Below are 22,759 nucleotides of genomic sequence, written 5' to 3'. Positions count from 1 at the left end.
CAAATTCTTTTTGGGGGGGTGGAGGTGTCAGATGTGGGGGTCATTACAAATTTTTAGATATTTACCACTTACCTTTCAGACTTGTAGACAAAGTTGTGGTAACATGTCCTTTGAGAACTTTCCATCATGGCTACTGCAACCATGAAATCAATTTCTCTCAAAGGAGGTTTTTATCTCAGAGGGCTCATATATATAGTAATCTCAATCAGTGAAAATGAGAGGCAGATTTCTGCTTATTCTTTAAACTAACTATATCTTAGATAGAAAGAAAATACGGAGGTAAAACAACAGTTAACCTAGGAGTAATCTGTTCACTGGCAGAAAGTATCTAAACATCAGCTCATAACGTCTTGGGCGATCTAAAGTATACTGTATGGTATATGTAAGGCACACAGCTTTACAAGATTTGAGGTGGCTGCTTACAAAAGAAGCTTAAAGATATAAAATAAAGACACTTTATAGATGAGACAGAATTTAATAAAATTTTAATTGTAAGCAGTAAGTCAAAATGGAAATTCAAAAAGTTAAAGCATATTTGTTTTTTATTTATAGATAGTTACCACATGACTTATAAAGAACAAAATATCAGAATGGAATTGAATAGATGTATGCATGCTATGACTAAGAATAAACAATGTTCCTACATAGTATGGTTAGTGAGAACATTATCAGTATAACAGTGAATTGTGATTATTTAAAAATAAGCAGAACTTATCTAATCTGTGCTTTAGAAATAACTGTATATAGTGTTATAAATTGAAAAGAATTCGAAAGAATAATACCAAATATACACCTGTGTATAAGAATTCAGAAAAGGTTGCATTCTTTTAAGTAAATTAGCTGTATTAAAAATGACACAAATCCGAAATAAGATGTGTTATATAAAAAAGGACACTGTAAGATTTGCTTGCTGCATTAAATCCACAGTTTAATCCACGAAACTTCCTTTTAATTATTTAGACAGAAGCATGCAAATAGTCTCAGGATCTATGTAGAGTCTTCTTCCCCAAATCCACTAAGGCTACACATTCCCTTTTCAGGAGCTAAGCAGGTATTCGGGTAGCTGCTTCCTCCTCTGCATCTGCTCGGTTTGCGTTAATTTCTGCAAGTGTTCGGCCGAACCGTGCCCATTCATCATTTCGAGGGACAGCAATCTGCTGTTAAAAGAACACAATGTTTTATGTACACTGAAAGAAAAGATCACTTTGCCCACTATTAGTTTGTTTTCAAATAATTTCTCTGTTAAAAAGTAATAATTGACCTCAATGGCCTTTCCATAATTACAGAGAATATACCAATGATTTATAACATTTCAAAACAAAAGACAGTGTTTGTGAAGTACGTTGTGACAGCCTCAGAAATGAGTTTGCTATTATCATCATCCATGCAAAAGAGAATGACAATAATCCTTCTGTAAATATAACTCCTATGCACCATCTCATGGATATTGCTGGTGGGCAGGAATTCCTTCAATTTTTAAAATTCTTGCACCATTCCTAGTATGAACAGTTTTTGAAGGACAGCTAGTAAGGGCTGGTTTCTTATAAATGGGCTGGTTTCTTATAAATGTACTTATTTTTGTTTGGAGCATAAAGAGAACCTTTCTTGATAATCCCTTCATCAAAAGGTATGCTACTTCTTACCCCTTTAGTGATGTACCAATAGCAAAAGAGGAAAAGAAGATCGTGATGCTTTTGCCTCACTAAAGCAGTCAAATGGCCAACAGTTTTTAACAGCTGTCATTATCATACTAGAGAAATCTGACAGTGCCATATTAGAGCACAAAGAAGTCAGTGTGGCAAATGGATGCGTCTACCTCTTAATCTATTGTATGACTTCAGACTAGACTAGACAGTGATATCCAATATGGGAGCTTTCAAACAGATATCACTATTTACATTTAAATTACTTAAAATTAAATAAAATTGAAAATTCAGTTTTTCGGATGTTCTAGCCACATTTTAAGTGTTTAATAGCCAAATGTGGACAGTGCAGATACCATCTGTAGAGATCGTTCAACTGGCTGTTCGAAGTGATTCAATCTACCTCTCTCCAGACCCAATTGCTAAAGGCTGTGGGGTTTCTAGAGAGGATGGGGAATCATAAGGCACTAGCCAGGGCTAAAACAGAGGAAATCATTCCTGGGGACTGTGTTCAGTCAACCCAAGCAGTAAAGATGACAGAGCTATAACTAAACCTGTTGGGTTTAATGACGATGGCTTTGCAACAAGGCTCAAGGAGTCCACATTCACATTTCACACAGTCATCAAATAACTCTCAAAAGATACTACTTTTGATTTCTACTACCAGGCCCAAACAAATCTATAAATATAGAAAAATAAAATCTTATCTCAATATCAATTCTGTAAAGCCCCAAAGTCTAACTGTAAGTTTCTCCCCCTGCCTGAAGAATTTCTAATTTCTAGTGATGAATGCTTGACGATACTTCCAACATATGATATGACCCTCGAAATCTGTTGCATGGGGATGCAGGACACCCAGTTTAGAAAGAAAATTAATCTCAAGAGTTGCTTCTGTGGTAAAAAGTAAGTTTTATCTTTACAACCATACGGTTTATACAATTCATGAACCTCAAAGACTAGTTTTAGCCACGAAGATACTGCCATACGATGCTGGGGAAGTTAAAGAGATGTGTCAAAATTACAGGCGGTGAGCCCCATACCTCTCCCACATCATATATAACAATCTGCCCTTCCGAATCACCCACGGCAATCTCTCTTCCAGAATGGGTCCATCTTACACGATTAAGAGCGGGATTACCCTCCACAGAAATGCTGGCTGTTGGCACCTGGAGTCATTTAAAATATAGCGCAGTGTTAAAAGTTTCATCAGGATTTCTATAAACATGTAAAACAGTAATTCTTCTTTCTTCCAATCTGGCTACATTTTTTAAAACAAAGGTGAAAACAGATAAAGAATTTTCCCAACTTTCTTCCTGTTCAGTGATATATTCTGAATGACATTATAGCAATCCTTGAAAATGGTTTTGGAAAATAACTTTAGCCCTTATATAAGAAATTTTCACATGACTGAATACATCATTTTGAAAGATCCTCTCTCTAATAAAGGATTCTTTGTTGTTTTAACTTCTTTAAGAAGTCAAGCTGTTTGAAAACAGATGGCCAAAACCTTATTTAAAGAAACAACTCAAAAAGCCCTCATAAACTAGATTATGGTTCAAATTTTAGAGGATAGGAATTACTTCTTGCATCTCTGTCAGTCAAAGCCTGTTACAGATCCACAGTTCCTAGAAACAATCCACACTAAAGGTGCAGTGTGGGTCTTTCAAAGGCTCCTGTTCCTATGAACCATCTGGAGCAGGTTCTGGACGAGGGCACCAATATAGGGCCCCAGTTCTTGGAGTCGGACCATACCCTTTCCTGGGCTGAGGGAAATGCAGAACAAACCTTCAGTGTTTCACTCAGACTAGAATCACAGTAACATTTAAAAATGTTGGAGACCTGATTAAAAATAATCCTTATAGTTGACATCAGTCATCCCAAATGATTAATTTAACCCTCTAGAATGCCAAAATTGTTATTATAAGAGAAAAACTGTAACTTATATATAGTCTTTGAGTTAGTGGTTACAGGAGAGATCCAAATTTAATTGTAACCACAAATATCTAACATTAAAATCCAAATTAAGAAAATAAAATTGGTACCACTGGAGGTAACTAGAAATGTCCAATCATCTTGCGAGGGCTTAATACCTTTCCCTAGCAGTATCTGAATGTTCCCTCTCAAACTAATATACCAATAGCTAGCACAGTGTTAAAATTTTTACATTTCCAATATGTAATTTCTTTGTCCTGCGCAGTCAACAATTTTACTTCAAGGAATACTGAATGCTTGTGACTGGAAATATGAAGAGATCAGGGAAAGACAGGACTGTGGGGGAAAGCACCAAGAGACTTTCTCAACAACTTTTACTGATAGAACTGCTAACGCTACTTCTTATCCATACATAGCAATACAGAAGTCTAAGAACACTTTAAACCTTTCTACATTGGTAAAGATAAACATGGTTAAAAATAAATAATAGCTGCGGTTAAATTTCACTGCCCTCAAGTGAGTGATTTTAGTGTAACAATTAGGAAATTTGATGGTTTCTATGTTCATTTTACAAGCAACACTCTGTTTTCAGTCTTTCACAGAACAAGTCACTAAAACACATTTTGCTTCATTCAAATAAGTCAGGTTAAGATTAATATTTATGGATAACATACAATTCTATCAAGGTTAAGAGATAATTCAGAAATTCAGAATTAAGGTTAACATACATCAATAGTCTGAAACTATCTGCCTTCTAGCCTATGAATGAAAACTATCCCAGTTGCCTTATGAATGAAACTTTGCCAGGACATTAGAGACATGATAGTGCTTTTTAGAAGTAAAAGAAAATGTGCCAGTGCTTTTGGCAACATTATTTCTCCCTTCAGTTCTGCACAGCATGCTGTTTATCATTTAGGGTACAAAGCTTATTTAGTTTCTTTGTGATGAAGCTACAATCACAGAGTCCTTTTACATTCCTTGGGATAAAAGGAATTTCACAAATTATTCAATAAATCTCCAATTTTCTATTTTTCAGTGCAATTTTTGTTATTTTCTGGCTCACCTCTGTGTCATTGTTGAGATTCCACAAATCCAGCCTACCCATGCCATCCACACAGGCAAACAGGGCCGGGTGGGTGGGTGACCACATGACATCATAAACATAGTCCGAATTATCTTCAAATGAGTACAAAGGCTTGTTATTCTGAAAGGGAAAAGTTGATTTTTAGCACAGTCAAAATATGACACACATTCAACATGTATGATAATATTTTATGATACTTAACCTAGAAAAAGTTCCCGTAATTTGTTTCACTACAGAATTACCTAGAGCTATGAAGTAAGAATCAACAACTAGATTGCATTTTCTTTTTAACTTGTAGACACCATACTGCTTTTAATAAGGAACAAAATGTGCTTTACAAATATTTCAATGAGAGAACTCTGGGAAGATGAGGTAAAGGGCAGGATACTTTTTGAATCTCCACTAAATCTCCCCATAAACCCAAACAAAGCAATGAGGATAGCAAAATCAAAGATTCACAGGCAACATCTACAACAAAATTGGGAGACAGAGCTCCAAATATAAGCAGTGGAAATAAACCTCTGGCCACTATGAGACAGGCCAGTACATCTGTGTGGGAAGAAGTACAGGAAGGCATGAGAGCTTCTGACAGCCGGAGAACAGAACGGAAGGGCCCACAGTCAACAGCGGATGCTCCCTGCACAGAGCAGGGGTCAGACTGAGAACAGCAGCAGAAACTAGGAGGGAGTTGAACACAATTCCATTTATACGTAACTGTAAGCAGACTCCAGTGTGATATAAGTGAGGAATAATAGGGCTGTCTGAGCCTGATAAACTCACAAAAGCAACAAACCAAAACTCACAAAGTCTCATCAAAAGATACTGCTGGGAGTAGAATCTAAGTTCTAGAATGTGGCATAATAGGGATGAAGGAAAGAGAAGGTTCAGATAAAGCTGGTGGAGAGGATGGAAAAGGTACATCTCAAAAAGCACAAGACAGAGAGAGACATACCCACTCGGCAAAGAACATGGAAGAGAGAGCCTTAACCTTGACTATGAAACTAGAAAAACTATCCTCGCCCATTCCCTCCCTCCTAAAAGTAGAGAAAAACTCCTTTCACTACTAGACAATAAGTAACAAAAAAGGATCTCAGTCAAATCTCACACAAAATTATTGCAGCAATTCTTTAATAAGGGAGTCATGACAATTAGATGGGAAAAGAATAGTCTCTTCAACAAATGATGCTGGGACAACTGGATATGCACATGCAAAAGAATTAAGCTGAACCCCTTCTTCCTCACACCATACACAGAAATTAACTAAAAATACATCTCAGATCTAAAGAGAAGAGCTAAAACTATGAAACTTAGGAGAAACATTGGAGTAAATCATTGCGACTTTGGACTTGACAATGATTTCTTAGATAACAAAAGCACAACTGACAAAAAAAAAAGGTAGATAAACTGGGTTAAATCAAAATTAAATACCCCTGCGCTTCAAACAATACCTTCAAGAAAGTGAAAAGACTACCTATGTGATGGGAGAAAATGTTTGGAAATAATATATCTGATAAGTGATGTGTATCTAAAATTCTTACAACATTTTAATAAAAAGGTAAATAACCCAATTAAAACTTGGGCAAAGTTTTAACAGACATTTTTCCAAAGGAGATCCTCAAATACAAATAAGCACTTGAAAAGATGGCTGACATCATTATCCATAAGGGCAATACAATCAAAATCACAACGAGATATCATTTCATACCACTAGAAAGACTATAATAAAAACCCCAAACCACTGATTTGTACATGTTATAAGGGTGGATCTTATGTACATGAATTATATCTCAATAACATTGTTATTCCAAAAAAAGGAGATAAAATGAATTTTTAAAAAGTGACAAAGAAGATTAATAAATATATATCTATAATGAAAGACACTAAAAAAGAAAACCAAAGCAATACTACTGAAAAAATATAAAAATAATAATTTAAGAGAACTCTACTAAATAAAAGATAGCTTGAAACTTCACATTAAAAAATATCCTGTGGGAGTTCCTGCTGTGGTTCAGCGATTAACAAATTTGACTGGCATCCATGAGGATGCAGGTTCCATCCCCGGCCTTGCTCAGTGGGTTAAGGATCCGGCGTTGCCGTGAGCTGTGGTGTAGGCTGCAGACTCGGCTTGGGTCCTGCATTGCTATGGCTGTGGCACAGGCCAACAGCTCCAGCTCCAATTCCACCCCTAGCCCAGGAACCTACACATGCTGGAGTGCGGCCCTAAAAAGAAAAAAGGAAAAAAAAAATTCCTGTGTATCTAGGACAATCGACCCTTTAAATGGGGGGGGAAAAAGATTTGATCACCTAGATTTTTAAAAATCAAGTCATGAGTAAAGAAAAACATCAGTTTTCATCAGACTTTCTGGCAATGCTTCTGCCAGAAAACAAAAGAGTAACATATGTAAGGTAATCAAAAAATGTATACTGTGGGTTTTATTATATACAACCAAACTGACATTCATAAACATACTCTTGTGAATATGGGCACCTCCTGGGTATCACCACAGAATATGCTTCAGATGACCAGAAAGACTGAAGAGCTGTCAACATGGACTGAGTGACACCAAGTGATTCATAAAGCTAAGTGTCTCTTTACAGAATTATAAACGATCTACGACTATATACAATAAATAGTACAAACACACCATAAAAATGCAAAATCCACACTGTGGGAAACTAACAGGACAATGAACCTGGTTTCTTCTTCAACAGCAGTCAGCATCAGAATGGATAAACACATTATGGTATATTTATATAAAGGGATAGTATACAGCTGAGATTCTGAACAATCTACAACTATATTCAACAATATGACCCTCACAAATATAATGTTGAACAAAAGATGCCAGATACAAAATACGTTCATAATGACTGTTTCTTTATAAAATATGAAAAATGTTACACATTAAAACTTACATAAAATTATATTTAAAATGAAAAAGACTGATAAATATCTCAGGAAATTATTAAATGTTTCATTGATTCAGTGGACTATGCATCATGCAGCCAGAGAAAAAAGCAGAATGTATTCTATCTGGGTAAAAGATTATATTAAAAATAAAAATACAATCAATAGTAACATGTTCATGCTCCCAAATTTTAAAAATGTGATTAGAAACCTTTTGTAATTTTTTCCAAGTTTAATAAACATACTATCCAAGGAGTAACAATTTTTCTTCCTCAAAGAGAAAGAAGCATACATACAATACTAAACATTGTTTCATAATATATTAAATTTTTTTGGCTATGTCCACAACATATGAAAGTTCCTGGGCCAGGGTTCAAACCTGTGCCAAAGCAGTGTCAATGACAGATCCTTAACCCATGAGACCACACGGGAACTCCCATATTAATTTTATATATGACGCGTCACGTTAAAATCCCAAAGGGATCATTTAAAGTGCTTTTTTTTTTTTGTGGCCGCACCTGCCGCACATGGAAGTTCCCGAGCCAGAGGTCAAGCCACAGCCACTGCAGAAGGAATGCTGAGCAGCCATGCTGTGAGCCACATGGGAAGTCCTAAAACGCTTTTTTTTTTGGTCTTTTTTTGTCTTTGTTGTTGTTGTTGTTGCTATTTCTTGGGCTGCTCCCGCGGCATATGGAGGTTCCCAGGCTAGGGGTTGAATTGGAGCTGTAGCCACTGGCCTACGCCAGAGCCACAGCAACGCGGGATCCGAGCCGCATCTGCAACCTACACCACAGCTCACGGCAACGCCGGATCGTTAACCCACTGAGCAAGGGCAGGGACCGAACCCGCAACCTCATGGTTCCTAGTCGGATTCGTTAACCACTGCGCCACGACGGGAACTCTGTAAAACGTTTTTTAATAGTAGTATTTTTCTTAACTTGAAGAGAACTTCTGTCTAGATAGCAGAAAGGAAGTGGGAAAAAGTTGGAGAGGGGCACACGATCACATGATCTGGACTTTTTTTTTGGTCTTTTTGTTTTTTAGGGGTGTACCTGCAGCATATGGAGGTTCCCAGGCTAAGGGTCCACTGGGAGCTGTAGCTGTCAGCCTATGCCACAGCCACAGCAACTCGGGATCTGAGCAGCGCCTGCAATCTACACCACAGCTCACAGCAACGCCAGATCCTTAACCCACTAAGCGAGGTCAGAGATCAAACCTGCATCCTCATGGATGCTAGTCAGGTTTGTCAACCACTGAGCTAAGACGGGAACTCTGACGATCTAGACTGTTATCTCAGGGCTACCAATAATTTAGCTTAAAGGCTTTAGAAAAGTCACTTTATTGTTTTGGGCCCCTATTTCCTTACTTATAAAAAAAGGTTTTGTATTAGTGATTCTGAACCTTTATTTGCAGTCCCCCTAACCTTGGAGGTATTTTCAAAATCATGTTGTTACCTAGGTCTCCTTAGGTATTCTGATTTAATCAGTCTGGGATGCCAAGTAAGCACTAAGTTTTAATAACTGCTGCGGTGATTCTAATGTGACCCAAACTGAGAACTACCAAACTAGGTGCCATCTAAAGGTCACTGCAGCTCTAAAATCCTTACAAAAAGGAGTTCCCATTGTGGCGCAACGGAAACAAATCTGACTGGGAACCACGAGGTTGCAGGTTCAATCTCTGGCCTCACTTAGTAGGTTTAAGGATCTGATGTTGCCGTGAGCTGTGGTATAGGTCGCAGACGTGGCTCAGATCCTGCATTGCTGTGGCTGTGGTGTTGGCTGGCAGCTGTAGCTCCCTCCAATTCAACCGCTAGGCTGAGAACCTCCATGTGCTGCGGGTGCAGCTCTAACAAGCAAAAAAATAAATAAAATAAAATTCTTACAAATGAAAGGGTTGCAAACATAACTGCCAAAAAAAAAAAAATGAATCAAAACAAAGGGCTTCTTTGAATGACAGACAGCATTTGAATAATCAAAGGTAGCTCATTCTAGTACAGTGGTGAAAATAAACACTGTGTGGTTGAGGGACAAACTATATTTTTTTCTGGGTTCTTTACAATTATCCAGTGTCTGCCCCTCCTCAACCCTTCCACCAAATTCAAGCCCATCTGGAACCTGTAAATGTGACAATATTGGGAAAAGGGTCTTTGCGGATATAATTAAATTAAGCTGAGGTTATACCACTTAGAATAGGCCCTAAGTCTAGCATGACTGCTGTCTTAAAAGATGAGAAGAATCTGGACTGAGACCAAGAGGGAGAATACCACGTGACGACAGAAGCAGAGACTGGAGGGATGCAGCTGGAAGCCAAACAGCACCAAGACTGTTGGCAACCATCAGCAACTAGGAAAGAGCTACAAGAAGAGGAACAGATTTGTCCTCAGAGTCTCCAAAAGTAGCCAACCTTACCAACACCTTGATTTCAGATATCTAGCCTCCTGTGAGAGCATAAATTTCTGTTGTTGTAAATTACCCAGTTTGTGGCAATTTGTTATGGCAGCCCCAGGAAACTAATACAGTAATTCTGTATTTTTCTGAGGAAATTGAGGAGTTCTAGATTAACAACCAAAAGAGTCTCTACAATAAATTCATGAACGTAACAGTGAGGTGCTTTCCAGTGAACTGGGAAATAATTATGACCTCAATTGGATGAGAACAGAAATAAACAGATTCTCATTAAAAAGAAATGATTCCAGGAGTTCCCATTGTGCTCAGTGTGTTAAGAACTCGACATAGTGCCTATGAGGATGCAGATTTGACCCCTGGCCTCACTCAGTGGGTTAAGGATCTGGCGCTGCCACGAGCTGTGGTGTAGGTCACAGACGCAGCTCAGATGTTGTCACTGTGGCGTAGGCTGGCAACTGCAGCTCCAATTCGACCCCTAGCTGGGGGACTTTCATATGCCCCAGGTGCAGCTCCAAAAAGAAGAGAAAAAAAATGGCTCAGCGGATTAAGGATCTGGCATTGCTGTGAGCTGTGCTGTAGGTCACGGACGCAGCTTGGATCCTGAGTTGCTATGGCTATGGCAAGGGCCAGCAGCTACAGCTCTGATTTGACCCCTAGTCTGGGAATCGCCATATGCCACAGGTGTGGCCAAAACAGATAAAAAAAAAATTATTCCAGAGTTTCCTGGTGGTCTAGTGGCTAAGGACCTGGTGTTGCAGCTGCTGTGGCCTGCTGGGCCAAAAAAAAAAAAAAAGATTTCCAGCTCAGAAATACCTTCCTATATAACCTGACAGAAAATATTAACTTTCTGAGAAGGATTGTATCTATTAAAAGCAATAGAAATATAGGAGTTCCCGTCATGGCTCAGTGGAAACAAATCCGACTAGGAGCCATGAGGTTGTGGGTTTGATCCCTGGCCTCGGTCTGTGGGTTAAGGATCTGGCATTTGCTGTGAGCTGTGGTATAGGTTGCAGACGTGGCTTGGATCTGGTGTTGCTGTGGCTGTGGTGTAGGCCGGCGGCTACTGCTCCGATTAGACCCCTAGCCTGGGAAACTCCATATGCCCCAGGTATAGCCCTCAAAAAAACAAAAGGCAAAAAAAAAGGGCAATAGAAATATAAAGAAGCAGTCTTACAAGAAAAATGAAGACAGAGCCAAATTCAAGTACTGTTCAGAAGAGAGAATCTCAGGCAATGGATTCTGAGGACTACCACCCATGGCAAGGTTATCTCTATGTGAAGATGAATAAATCAGGATATCTTTCCTTGATGCCATTAAACATTCAAATTAGAAAGCTTCTTTTGTTCCAATTCCTTGCTCACCGAGCAACCTTCTGATTATAATTTGGCTTCCCATGTGGGTTGTCTACAGGGAAACAATGAGCTGGTCAGGCAAGCATGAGTATCTAGGCCCTCTGGCAATTGTTTCTCATTGTAAATTAATAAATTGACCTTCTCCAAAGTATCAGTGTCTTGGAGGCCTGTGAGTTCCAGTCAGCACTCCCTGGTTAATCAACTCAAGTAGACTGACAAAACTGAGTTCTGAATATGCAAAGGACACGCTAGACACTGGCCAGTAAGTTACCACGGTAAATACTGCCATGGAGGATTCAGTCTTAATGGTCAGTCAGCATTTCTCAAGAGACATCCAAACTTCAAAGCATTTTTTTTCATTTTAGTTAGTCTAAGATCTGCACAGTTGCTAGTATAAGCATATAGTAAAATCTCTTTAACCCTGTTGTGATGCTGGTATTCTCTAAGAGTTAAATAGAATAAAGCTGTGTAAATAAGGGAATTTAAGACATCGGAGATTGTGAAAAACTTTTAAGGTGTATATGGACTACTAGAGTTTGAGAACTACCTATTCTAAGAAATATATTAAGGCGTTCCCACTGCGGCTCAGCGGTTAACAAATCTGACTAGCATCCATAAGGACACAGGTTCGATCCCTGGCCTTGCTCAGTGGGTTAAGGATCCAGCGTTGCCATGAGGTGTAGTGTAGGCTGCAGACATGGCTCGGATCTGGCATTGTTATGGCTGTGGTATAAGCTGGCTATGGCTCCAATTCGACCCCTGTCCTGGGAACCTCCATATTCTGCAGGTGCAGCCCTAAAAAGACAAAAAAGACAAACAAAAAGAGAAAATTAATGAAAACAATTTGATGATCCAGAACTCTATCACTGCATTATAAATTGCTGACTAGGCAAAAATTAGAAGCAGACAATAGAAGTAGATTACTTTAAATTTGAGGCAGAACCATACTGAGATTTTTTCAGCAACTTTTTTAGAGGACTTACAGAAAGGGAGAAAAAGAAATAATCTTGTTTCACTATTTTGGCAGAGGGAGATCTTAAAGATAACAGCAATATCTAATGATTCATTTATCTAGTTTGTGAGGGCTCAATTCCTAGAGGCAGAAAACACTTAAAAAGTAGAGGCAGAGAAAAATATTTAAAGTCTGTTAAATTAATGAATGTAAAGATATTGGTTTTAAAAGCGTAAAATCTAATTGGAACAATGTTTTTAAGAAGAGATTGTTTTTTAATACAACACTGTAAGTCAACTATACTCCAGTAAAATTTAAAAAAAAATTAAAAAAAGAGATTATTTTAAAACCTTGCCTATTACTCACTACCACTGTGTTGGAGAACACAGAGGCTCTACCAAGTTTTCAGGTTAGAAATGAATACCGGCAACTGAATTACTATAAAGTATAAATCCAAGATCAAAACAATGACACTGGGAGCCAAAATACGGCTAAATAAAAAAAATATTTATCGGTAGACTGTTGCTGTTTCATTCTTGATAGTATATCTATTTGTAAGAAGAAAAGTTAAAATAAAAGGTATCTTTTCTGATCAAGTTTTAGAGAGGCCTTGGGCATGTACAAAAACACCCTGTTCTGTGTTGGCCAACCAGCTGGCCACTAACATTGGAGAGGTATGCATGTGTCTTAGAAGGAGTGGAGAGCTCTGTATCTTGGTTGAGTGAATAAATGGGTCTTCTATATGAAGCTCACGAAAGGAAGCAATGCCTAGTTCAATTAGCAAAGAGATATGCCTGCCTGTCATTCTTATTCAGCAGGCAGTTCTATGTTGAAATACAGCAAAATACAAGAACAAAAAATATCAACCACTAATCAACCAGCTGTGTAGTACCACAAAAGCAAGCATCAATTAGTGTGCTATCACAGATATAAATTCTGTTCTTGTTTAGGCAAGATGAAATCTTCATTTTTCAATCCTATTTGGTAATATATATATAAGAATGGAAGCCTCAAATTTAAAGATAAAAGAAGGATGGCAAGCAAAGCCCTGAGATACTAAAAATAATAATAAATCTACAAATAGATAAAAGATTCAATTGCCAAAAAAGGAAGCTGACCAACAATCTAAGAAAGATGTAAAGTCTCCTGTGTCTATGTAAAGGATTACTAAGGTGAAAGCATATTCAGAAATCTAGCCACTTAGATGGCTGCCTGCAGCCTAGAGAGAATCGTTGGCTTCCAATTCTGTGTCTTGCTTTGGTTTTACTAGCTGCATTACATATTTCTTTGCTTGTGGTTGTGAGGATCTTCTACCTCTCTACTTTTTTTCCACTGAATAAATCTCAAAGAACAGAAATTCAAGAATAGTCCAGGCAAGAAAATAGATAAATGGCTAAATGCATTCAGGCGCTGTCTGATCCCCATGAAGGGAAAAGGAGGAAGTGAATGAACATTAAGTGCTTATCATGCTAAACATGGTGTCAGGCACTTTTTAAACATGTTTCCTTCATTAGACTTAAGTGCTATTTTTACGCCTGCTAATTAACCCCAAACCTGAAAATGCTCAATTTTAAGAGGCAAAGTTTTCTAACTCACTTCCTATTAGACTAAAAAAAGGCATCGAGAAGGACATGAGTTGGAGTTCCTGTCATGGCGAAGCGGAAACAAGTCCGGCTAAGAACCATGAGGCTGCGGGTTTGATCCCTGGCCTCGCTCAGTGGGTTAAGGATCTGGCGTTGCCATGAGATGTGGTGTAGGTTGCAGACACAGCTCAGATCTGGCGTTGCTGTGTCTGTGGTATAGGCCAGCGACTACAGCTCTGATTAGACCCCTAGCCTGGGAACCTCCATATGCCGCTGGTGTGGCCCTAAAAGGACAAAAAGACAAAAAAAAAAAAAAAAAGACACGAGTGAATAGTGAGTTCATCCCTGATTTCTGAGGCCAGCATTTGATTAAAATATATATATATGAGTTCCACTGTAATAATGACAAATATCTCTTAAGAGCACCAAGTTTTCTCAAAGAAACTGAAGAATCAAAAAAAAAGTTAGAATTAAGGCAGATGGAAACATTAAAAAAAAAGAGCTTAAAATTTAACTTAAATAAAATCTGATATTCCAAGTATACAGCTTTGCCAGCAACAATGTAATACTGTAGAAAAGCCATACAGCAGTCAAGGCACTTTCATTTTTTAGATGGGGTCATAGGAAACTACAAGGTCTATCCCAGGAAGAAACATTCTTTAACTGGATTTGCCTTGAGACTATTAATGAGGCAGGGCATCGTCACACTTACCTGGAATTGCTGGAAGATCAGGAAGCACTTTATAACATAAATGGCTTTCTTGACATTTACTGAAGCCCAAACAATTTAAATTATGTATTGTGGACAGCAAAAAATTTATATGCATCCATATATATTTATATAGATTTACACAATACTTTCTTTTTTTTGTTTTTTGTTTTTGTCTTTTTTTTTTTTTTACTATTTCTTGGGCCGCTCCCGCGGCATATGGAGGTTCCCAGGCTAGGGGTCCAATTGGAGCTGTAGCCACCGGCCTACGCCAGAGCCACAGCAACGCGGGATCCGAGCCGCATCTGCAACCTACACCACAGCTCACGGCAACCCCGGATCGTTAACCCACTGAGCAAGGGCAGGGACCGAACCCGCAACCTCATGGTTCCTAGTCGGATTCGTTAACCACTGAGCCACGACGGGAACTCCCAATACTTTCTTAATTCAAGTTTATGATGTATATAGCCTTAATGTATAAGACTTAATATACATCAGTTTTTGTCTTTTCTCCAGTGTCCATCAGCTCTGTGGGCCACTGTGATCTGAACAGCCTCTAAAAACCCTCCAAAGAGCAAATGCACGGCTTTTGCACTGGGCTGTATGGCAGCTACATGACTGCTGCCATGGGAGATCTTCAGGGGCTTCTTCCCCAACTCAGTTCAGGGTAAGCAGTTCTGTGCTTGAAAAGCCTAAAGTGTTGGGAAGACTGGTCTTGGTTATGTGTGGGGTTACCATATCTGTCAGCCTACTTTTAAGAAAACTTCAACATCTAGTTGCTCCCTCACGCTCTATGTAACTTATTAGATATGCTCTATCAGTAAATCATTCTATGCCATTAGAAGGCGTTTCGTCTTTCTTATGTAGTATTAGAGCACCACCTTGTGTCAGAAACCTGAGCACATGATCAGACATCTGTTTTTGGATACCTTAGTTGTCCAAAGTTTTACTGTCCAGTCAAATGATGAAGTGACAAAAAGATGTGAGAAGTCCACTGCTCCAACAGCTGCATGACAATGGATGCCAGTAATTGGTCCTTGATGTCCTTCAAACATCTCACTGATTCCAGCTTTGCTGTTTCAGAAGAGTGAAACAGGAAAATCTCTTAAGTAGATCACTTATAAATGTTATTACACGTTTATTTACTATACTTTGACATAATTTCAACAATCTCTGTGCTCATAACACATCAGAATAATTATGTTGAGTATTACTCCAGATTTGATAAACACTACTAAAGCAGTAAGTACATTTTGGAACCATAAACATCATGCTATTGATGAAAGACCTCAAAGCCCAATATCTGAGGTTCTGAGTTGGTGGAATAGAGACAAAGGGAAGCTACAAGTAAGAGACACAATCTGGGCTACTTTTAAATCAAAGGCTTTGAAGTGAAGGTGATCTGTATTTGAGACAAAATCTGAAAACAATTTTTTTTTTAAGGAAGCAATTGATAAGGTACAGCTAGACAATTTCAAAACAGATTGAACAGCAGGAGAAATACTAGCCAATTTAAAATGTGTACGTGACATTACTGTACAATTATCAGGAGGACTGAACTAAGGCTCAAAGTCCAAATAAATCGAAATGGGAAAACAGCTGAAAATCTTATTTATAAATTTAAAGGTCAGTATGTGGCATGTGCATTTTGTATTTGTAATTGCTGAGTGCTACTTCCTACTATTAACTTCTGTGAGCATGTCCACATATACAAAAATCAAAACACACTGTAACCCTCAAAATCCTAAACATATTATGATCCAAAATAACCTTTTATTTTATTTATTTATTTATTTATTTATTTTTGTCTTTTTGCCTTTTCTAGGGCCACACCCTCAGCATACGGAGGTTCCCAGGCTGGGGGTTGGATCGGAGCTACAGCTGCTGTCCTATGCCAGAGCCACAGCAATGGGGGATTCGAGCTACGTCTGCCACCTACACCACAGCTCACGGCAACACCGGATCCTTAACCCACTGAGCAAGGGCAGGGATCGAACCCGCAACCTCATGGTTCCTAGTCGGATTTGTTAACCACTGAGCCACGACGGGAACTCCAATAACCTTTTATTTTTTAAACTATTTACTTTAATTTTATATACTTATCGTAAATAATTTGTCACAAATAATGAGTAGCTCTAGGACAGATTTCTACTTGAACAAGTGGCAATTTGTTTTAATAAGATTATTCAAGGAGGAATTCTAAATAACTGCAAACTCCAGTTTAGGCTTACCTGCCGTGGCGACACGCTGTGTACACAGAACCTTCTTCACTCCCAACAACAAAGTTGTTGACATCTCCAACAGGGAAGGACATAGATGTCACAGCTACTGCCTTTGACTGTTTATGAACCAATTCCATGCTATCCTACACAGGAAAAATTGAGATTATTTTGTAAACATGTAATTTTAATTTTTTAAAGAAAAACTTCTAGTATTAATTGCTAATAAACAATTCTTTTACTATACTACTTAACATAAGTTTAGTTTGATAAGCCAGTTTGAAAATAAAGTATAGAGGGAGTTCCCTTGTGGTGCAGCAGGTTAAGGATTTGGTGATGTAACTGCAGCAGCTTGTGTTGCTGCTGTGGTACGGTTTGATTACTGGCCTGAAAACTTCCACTTGCTGTGGGCACAGACAAAAAAAAAAAACCAGTGTATACACCACAAACTATATTTAATACATGTTTAGGATTATAGACTATTACCATAATGCTATTATAGAACATTTATAAAAACATAAGCTGGGGTTTATATAGACTTAAAAAAAAAATCAGTATTTGTCTCAAAATTTCAGTTTTCCAACTTTAACCTACCTGTGGATGGGAAAGCATGTCCAGACTCCATGAACAAATTTTTCCATCAGTAGAGATACTAATCAGATTGTGAGCATTCTGTGTTCCAACAACATTTACACAATATACAGGATGCTAAAAAAGGAGATATTAAAGAACATTTTCTGTGATTATTTTGCCAAAAAAAAAAAAGAAACAATTTTTACTGGATAATCACAGGTATTCTGTTTCATATCCAAATAGTCTCATATCTTGAGGGTATTTTCAATGTGAAGTTTGATGCTATTCTGTTGACTAACAAAAGATTATCTCAGAAGGGATGAGTTTCTAATAAAAGAGTTTTCAAAAACAAACAAAGAAAAAAAAACAATCAGCCTTCATTCTTGGTGGCTAAATGATGAATTCATAAATCAAAGGAAACACATTTTAAGACTACTCTGAGGGACACTACTAAGTATTTAATGGTGAAGGAGTCGATCTAATGGAAATAGCCTCTTTACTTACTGTGTGTGCTGCAGCTGACAGTGGAGTTCTTTGCACTGGAGTTCTTTTATTGCTACGGTTATCCCACAGCACAATTTGGCCTGAATATGTACCACCAACAACTAGATTTGGATGAAATTTTGCAAATGTAGCAGACATAACAGCTGACTGCAAATAAGCAAGATTTTTTATATATAAGGTTCAAATGAAAGGAAGAAGTGTGACAAGTTAAAAAAATAAATCTAAACATTTTCCCCTTTATTGTAAACTATCAGAAATTATAAAAACCAGTAAGTATGCAAAAATTTCATTTCATTTTAAAATATAAAAATACAGCTTGAGAATAGTTTTGCTTAAAAGTCAAATGTAACAACTGTTTACATAAATGTTGAAGTAATTTATTGAAGAAAGCAAAAAACTGATTTGATTACAGTATTAAATCAAAAGATAACTTGGCTCTGCATTAGCTGCTGATAGTAATCTGACAATTAGAGTCTATGCTAGTTTTGATTCTGTTACGTGTTTTTTGCAGAATTATGATATTAAAAGATTGAACATGCAACTAGAAAGGCTTGTAAATTCTAACTTTCCACTAAATCTACTTTAAAAATCTGCATCTGTTTCCTACTTCAAACATATGTTTCTACTTAAAACTATCTAGTTCCAGCTCCTCAGGCTATGTATAAGTAATTCAGTGGGCCAACCATCTAATTGTATATTCAGCAAATAAGTTCCTGAGAAACTCCCTGTAGAAAAGACATTTTATAAAAGATTCCTTTCATACAATCAATCACAATAACATAAAATCACAACTGCAAAGGACTTTAGGTGTGATTAAACATAAGAGATGTCAGAAAAGCTAGAAAAGGCAGATCACGTTGACCTGAGAAGTCTGCACTTTTCTGTTAACATCTGTTTGCAAATATGAGGTGGTTTAGTAAATGCCAATCCAATGAAATCATTATGTTGACAAGAAAAGAAAAAAGGCACTTGTCTAAAGTCATTAGTGAATTCTTAAACTTGGGGAGGACTGCTAAAAGACCATCTTACCTGGCAGTGGAAGACATACTCTGGAGTAGTTTTTTTGTATTTCATATTCCATACAAGGGCCACACCATCAGGCTCATGGGGAGCATCTTCATTGTTATTGTAGGAAGCCACAAGTAACTCTGGATACTGTTTGCAAGAATCAAGTGGGACAAAAAATGCTATGCATGATTAAGAAGTGTTTTACATTCCTAGTTACTCAACTGTCTTTATCAAATTATTCTGAAAATACAAATTCCTATCACTTCAAGAAATATATCTCTACAGTCACGCTCACAGGGATATTAGTAAAACGTTAAATCAGTACAGTTGCTTATTTTAAATGTTTAACATTAAAACATTTTGTTAAACTATGTATTGTAATTCTATCCAAAGGATTTGGCAAACAACTGAAATTAGTAAAACCGGGCTATGGCATAAATAAAATCTTGAGTTTTAAATATAGTGCTTACAATCCTTTCTTCTTAAGTACATAATTATAACATTAGAACCATCATCCATTGTTATTTTAAATAATATATTGATTTAATTACAGTTTCCATAATTAAATTAAAACTACCTTATTATAATTAAAAAATGAGTTAACAGCAACCAATTTTGTTACAATTTACCTGAGATGACCAATCCAAACAACTAACAACTCGATGCTTTGACCAACGTTCATCAAAAAATTGTCGATTTAATGATAGTTTAGCACCTGCTTGAATCTCTCTACAGAAAGAGGCCAAACAAAAAAAAAAAAGAAAAAAACCTGTGTTATAACTTCCTGCTCTGAAGTAATTTAACAATGCAGAAGCCATAATTTTAACAATTAAACATTACCCTTCTTTGTCTTCCAAATCTCTTCCACTGTAGTCAAAGAATATGTTGATCTGCTCAGAAAGAGCTCTTTCTACAATTCTTGTAGAATGGTCAAAGAAACTTAAAAATTCCTCAGAGTGCAAGATTTGCTGCTTTTCTTCTTCAGTCAGCTCATGAGGGGGTGCTAGAAAACAGACTTTTTTTGAAGTTTGATTTATGCCATTCAAATCATGTCACCTCACTATTACAATTTGGATCAATGAATGCTGCTCTTTTTTTTTTTCAAGCAGATTAGACTCTGATTTAGAACATTTTGTTCTACTTTAATACATAATAATAAAGGCAATATTAACAGGAATCAATAAAATTTTCAAAGTTAAATTCTTTAGGATACCTTTACTATCACTTTCCTCATCTTTCTTTAAAGTTTTCTCTTCTTCAGGTTCAATAGGTGGTTTAGGAGTCACTACGTCATCTTCTTCCTCTTCATCTGAAAAAAATTAAATTATTTTTCTGAAACTGATGGCTCAAAGTAATATTTCAGAAAGCATCACAGCTCTTCAGCTAAAAGCAAAAATGAACCACTGATAAGACAGACGAAGTAAAAATAAATTTTATCATCACAATTTTAAAGAAAGAATTATTATAAGGGAACTTCTTGGTTTTTATACATACCTATGGGGTAACTCAGCAATAGTCACATCAAATTCTGTAGCTACATAAACTGAAAGATATATAAGCAACTATGATGAATTCCTCATGGAAATCTCTAAAAGCTTGCAAGCATTTATCACTCCAGACAGAACAACATGCAACTCCGACACAGTTTTACGTAGCATGCTGACACATTAATGCTATAAAATGAAGAAAATCAAATGTCTAAAATAGCCTATAGAGCTGGCTGCTTACTTGTGATCTGAAACCATCAGTGTCTAATGGGTCTTCATATGGCATAAAGATGGCTTACATTAACTCTCAGGTTGCTATTTGAGAGGCAGATTTTAAAGATAATAGCTATGAGACCACATTTTCTATTCTGTCATTTTAAATGCAAGCCTCATTATCTACAGTTATATGATGTGGCAATAAGCTCTTAATGTTTTCTTAACTTGAATAAAAATATATATTGAGATAATATACACTGTTTATAAGACTTTTAAAAAATTACTAAATCTTCTCTTATACCCCAAACCAGGAAATACCTTTAGATACGTATTTTAGAATATTACAGAATAGACAACTCTGCCTACCTTTTCTTTCACTAGGTACTGTGATAGATTTTTATGAAGAAAGCGCTTATTTTTATTGCCTAAACAGATGTGTCATTAGTCTATGAGGAAAAGGCAGCAGGCGTCTGCAGCAGAGTGCATCTCAAGTAATGAGAGCCCATTCAATGACGGGACTTTACTTGTTAGTTATAGTCATTTCCCTGACCCATGTTCAAAATTACCTAAAACACACATACATACGACATACACAAAAGAATGGTCAAGGATGGGAACCAGCTGCCAAGTCATGGTCCCAGCAGCCAGGCCAGCTGACTAGATAGCAACAACCAGATGGCACTGCTGGGATTGTGTCTTTCTGCTACAAGGTGGCAATGGGATGGCATAACATTCTTCCGCTTGACTGCTTCCAATCCTGTCTCTCCCCAATGGCGAGCTGGTGCAATTACTCGCACTCCAGGAGGCCTACAGATAAGCCTTTACCCTGCAAACAAAATGCAGCTTGTAGGCCACACCAGCTGCCAAACCACACACATAGTGTTAGGTTTGGAGAGCTATGAAAATCTTTCTAACTCCAGAGTATAAGCAATAAAAATATAACTGTACCTGTAGGAAAGAAAGCTTTAAATGACACTGTATAATGCATACAATGATACAACCTCCAACTTAATCAAAATGATAATGACGTATGCCAATCCTACATTACTTGAAATTGAGCGATTTTTACGTTCTGACAAGTTTACAGAACTAGGATAAATGGCAAGAATGATTTCAATATATGCTCATACTTTTGAACCAAATGGTGAAGGTTAAAATTTTTCCTTTCAAGGGCCTCAATCAGCCACAAAGGAAAACAGTAATCACTGTCTTTTCAGCCAGCCCAACCGCATTTGTCAGCCCTTTCTCCGTCAATGCAGCCAGAGCAATCAACCTGCCAAACATTCAGAATGGAAAAACAATCTGAAAATACAGGGTATAATGCACCTGCCAGTGAAAATGGCCATTTCAAGAAAAGCTAGTGATCTCAGTGACCCCGCTGAGGAGGCGGTGGTGCAAAGGGGAAAGAACACGTAAAAGAATTCTTAGTGATCGCCACTCTCTTGCACATTGACACTTCCTTACAAAGCATGCCAATTACAGCTTTTGTGCTACTTAAAAAAATGAAAGCTTTTTTTTGGGGGGCAAAATAATCACACAGAGAAACAGAAAGACAGTACTTCTTTTTAGATGAATTCTCATATACAATGGATTATTAATCTGAAAACAGTATAACTGGTAACAATTCTATATGGCACTGCTCAAACATTACAATAAAATTCTACCATAAAGTCACCTTCTGGTGTAATGTAATAAAATAATTTGATTATCCTTAACTTAAAAATTGACTTCTAGAATAATAAGATTTATCTCAACTAAAAATTAAAACTAAAAATGTGTATGTTTCCATTTTCTGCTAATACTGTCAGTTATTCTAATCAATTTTGTTTACCAGTAGGGCTCACTGTATGTAAATCCTAAAATCAAAGATAGAGAATTTCAGTCACCCTGGATAGGTCATTCTTAAGCACTGTGAATTATAAATTACAGCCTCCCATCCACATCATATTTTCCTCCCTCAACTTTGTTGCATTATACGGCTTCTAAGTACCATTTCCAATGACAGGTGTCAAATTCCTGTCATAATGCATATGGTCAGTACTTTAGTGCTAAGTGACCTCATAATCTACATATTTAACAGAAAAGATCATGCTTATAGACAATCTTTTCCTTTTAAAATTTAAAATGTAGATGAAGTATGGTAGACAGTGATCTATATCTGCCTACTTATACAGCATCTGCCAC

The 22,759-nt window shown here is 37.2% G+C and overlaps 1 protein-coding gene across 9 annotated transcripts in view; it reads right to left on the bottom strand.

The window, feature by feature from the left end:
• Positions 1-524: 524 nt before the first annotated feature.
• Positions 525-22,759, bottom strand: part of DYNC1I2 (dynein cytoplasmic 1 intermediate chain 2) — a 56,843-nt gene continuing 34,608 nt past the window's right edge. For 7 of the 9 annotated variants that reach the window (XM_047772870.1, XM_047772876.1, XM_047772871.1 and 4 more), the window contains 11 exons: positions 20,086-20,181; positions 19,713-19,875; positions 19,502-19,601; positions 18,894-19,019; positions 17,865-18,011; positions 17,382-17,495; positions 16,800-16,933; positions 15,498-15,642; positions 4,639-4,779; positions 2,684-2,809; positions 525-1,157 (listed from right to left, as the gene is read on the bottom strand). In XM_047772870.1, the coding sequence (XP_047628826.1) occupies positions 1,044-1,157; positions 2,684-2,809; positions 4,639-4,779; positions 15,498-15,642; positions 16,800-16,933; positions 17,382-17,495; positions 17,865-18,011; positions 18,894-19,019; positions 19,502-19,601; positions 19,713-19,875; positions 20,086-20,181 (1,406 nt within the window). In that variant the 3' untranslated portion in view covers positions 525-1,043. The remainder of the gene's footprint in view (positions 1,158-2,683; positions 2,810-4,638; positions 4,780-15,497; positions 15,643-16,799; positions 16,934-17,381; positions 17,496-17,864; positions 18,012-18,893; positions 19,020-19,501; positions 19,602-19,712; positions 19,876-20,085; positions 20,182-22,759) is intronic. The other 2 variants (XM_047772874.1, XM_047772878.1) reach the window with 1 other exon arrangement.

The sequence above is a fragment of the Phacochoerus africanus genome, chromosome 3, assembly GCF_016906955.1.
Source record: "Phacochoerus africanus isolate WHEZ1 chromosome 3, ROS_Pafr_v1, whole genome shotgun sequence".
NCBI lineage: Eukaryota > Metazoa > Chordata > Mammalia > Artiodactyla > Suidae > Phacochoerus > Phacochoerus africanus.
This window is presented reverse-complemented; position numbering and strand designations above follow the sequence as displayed.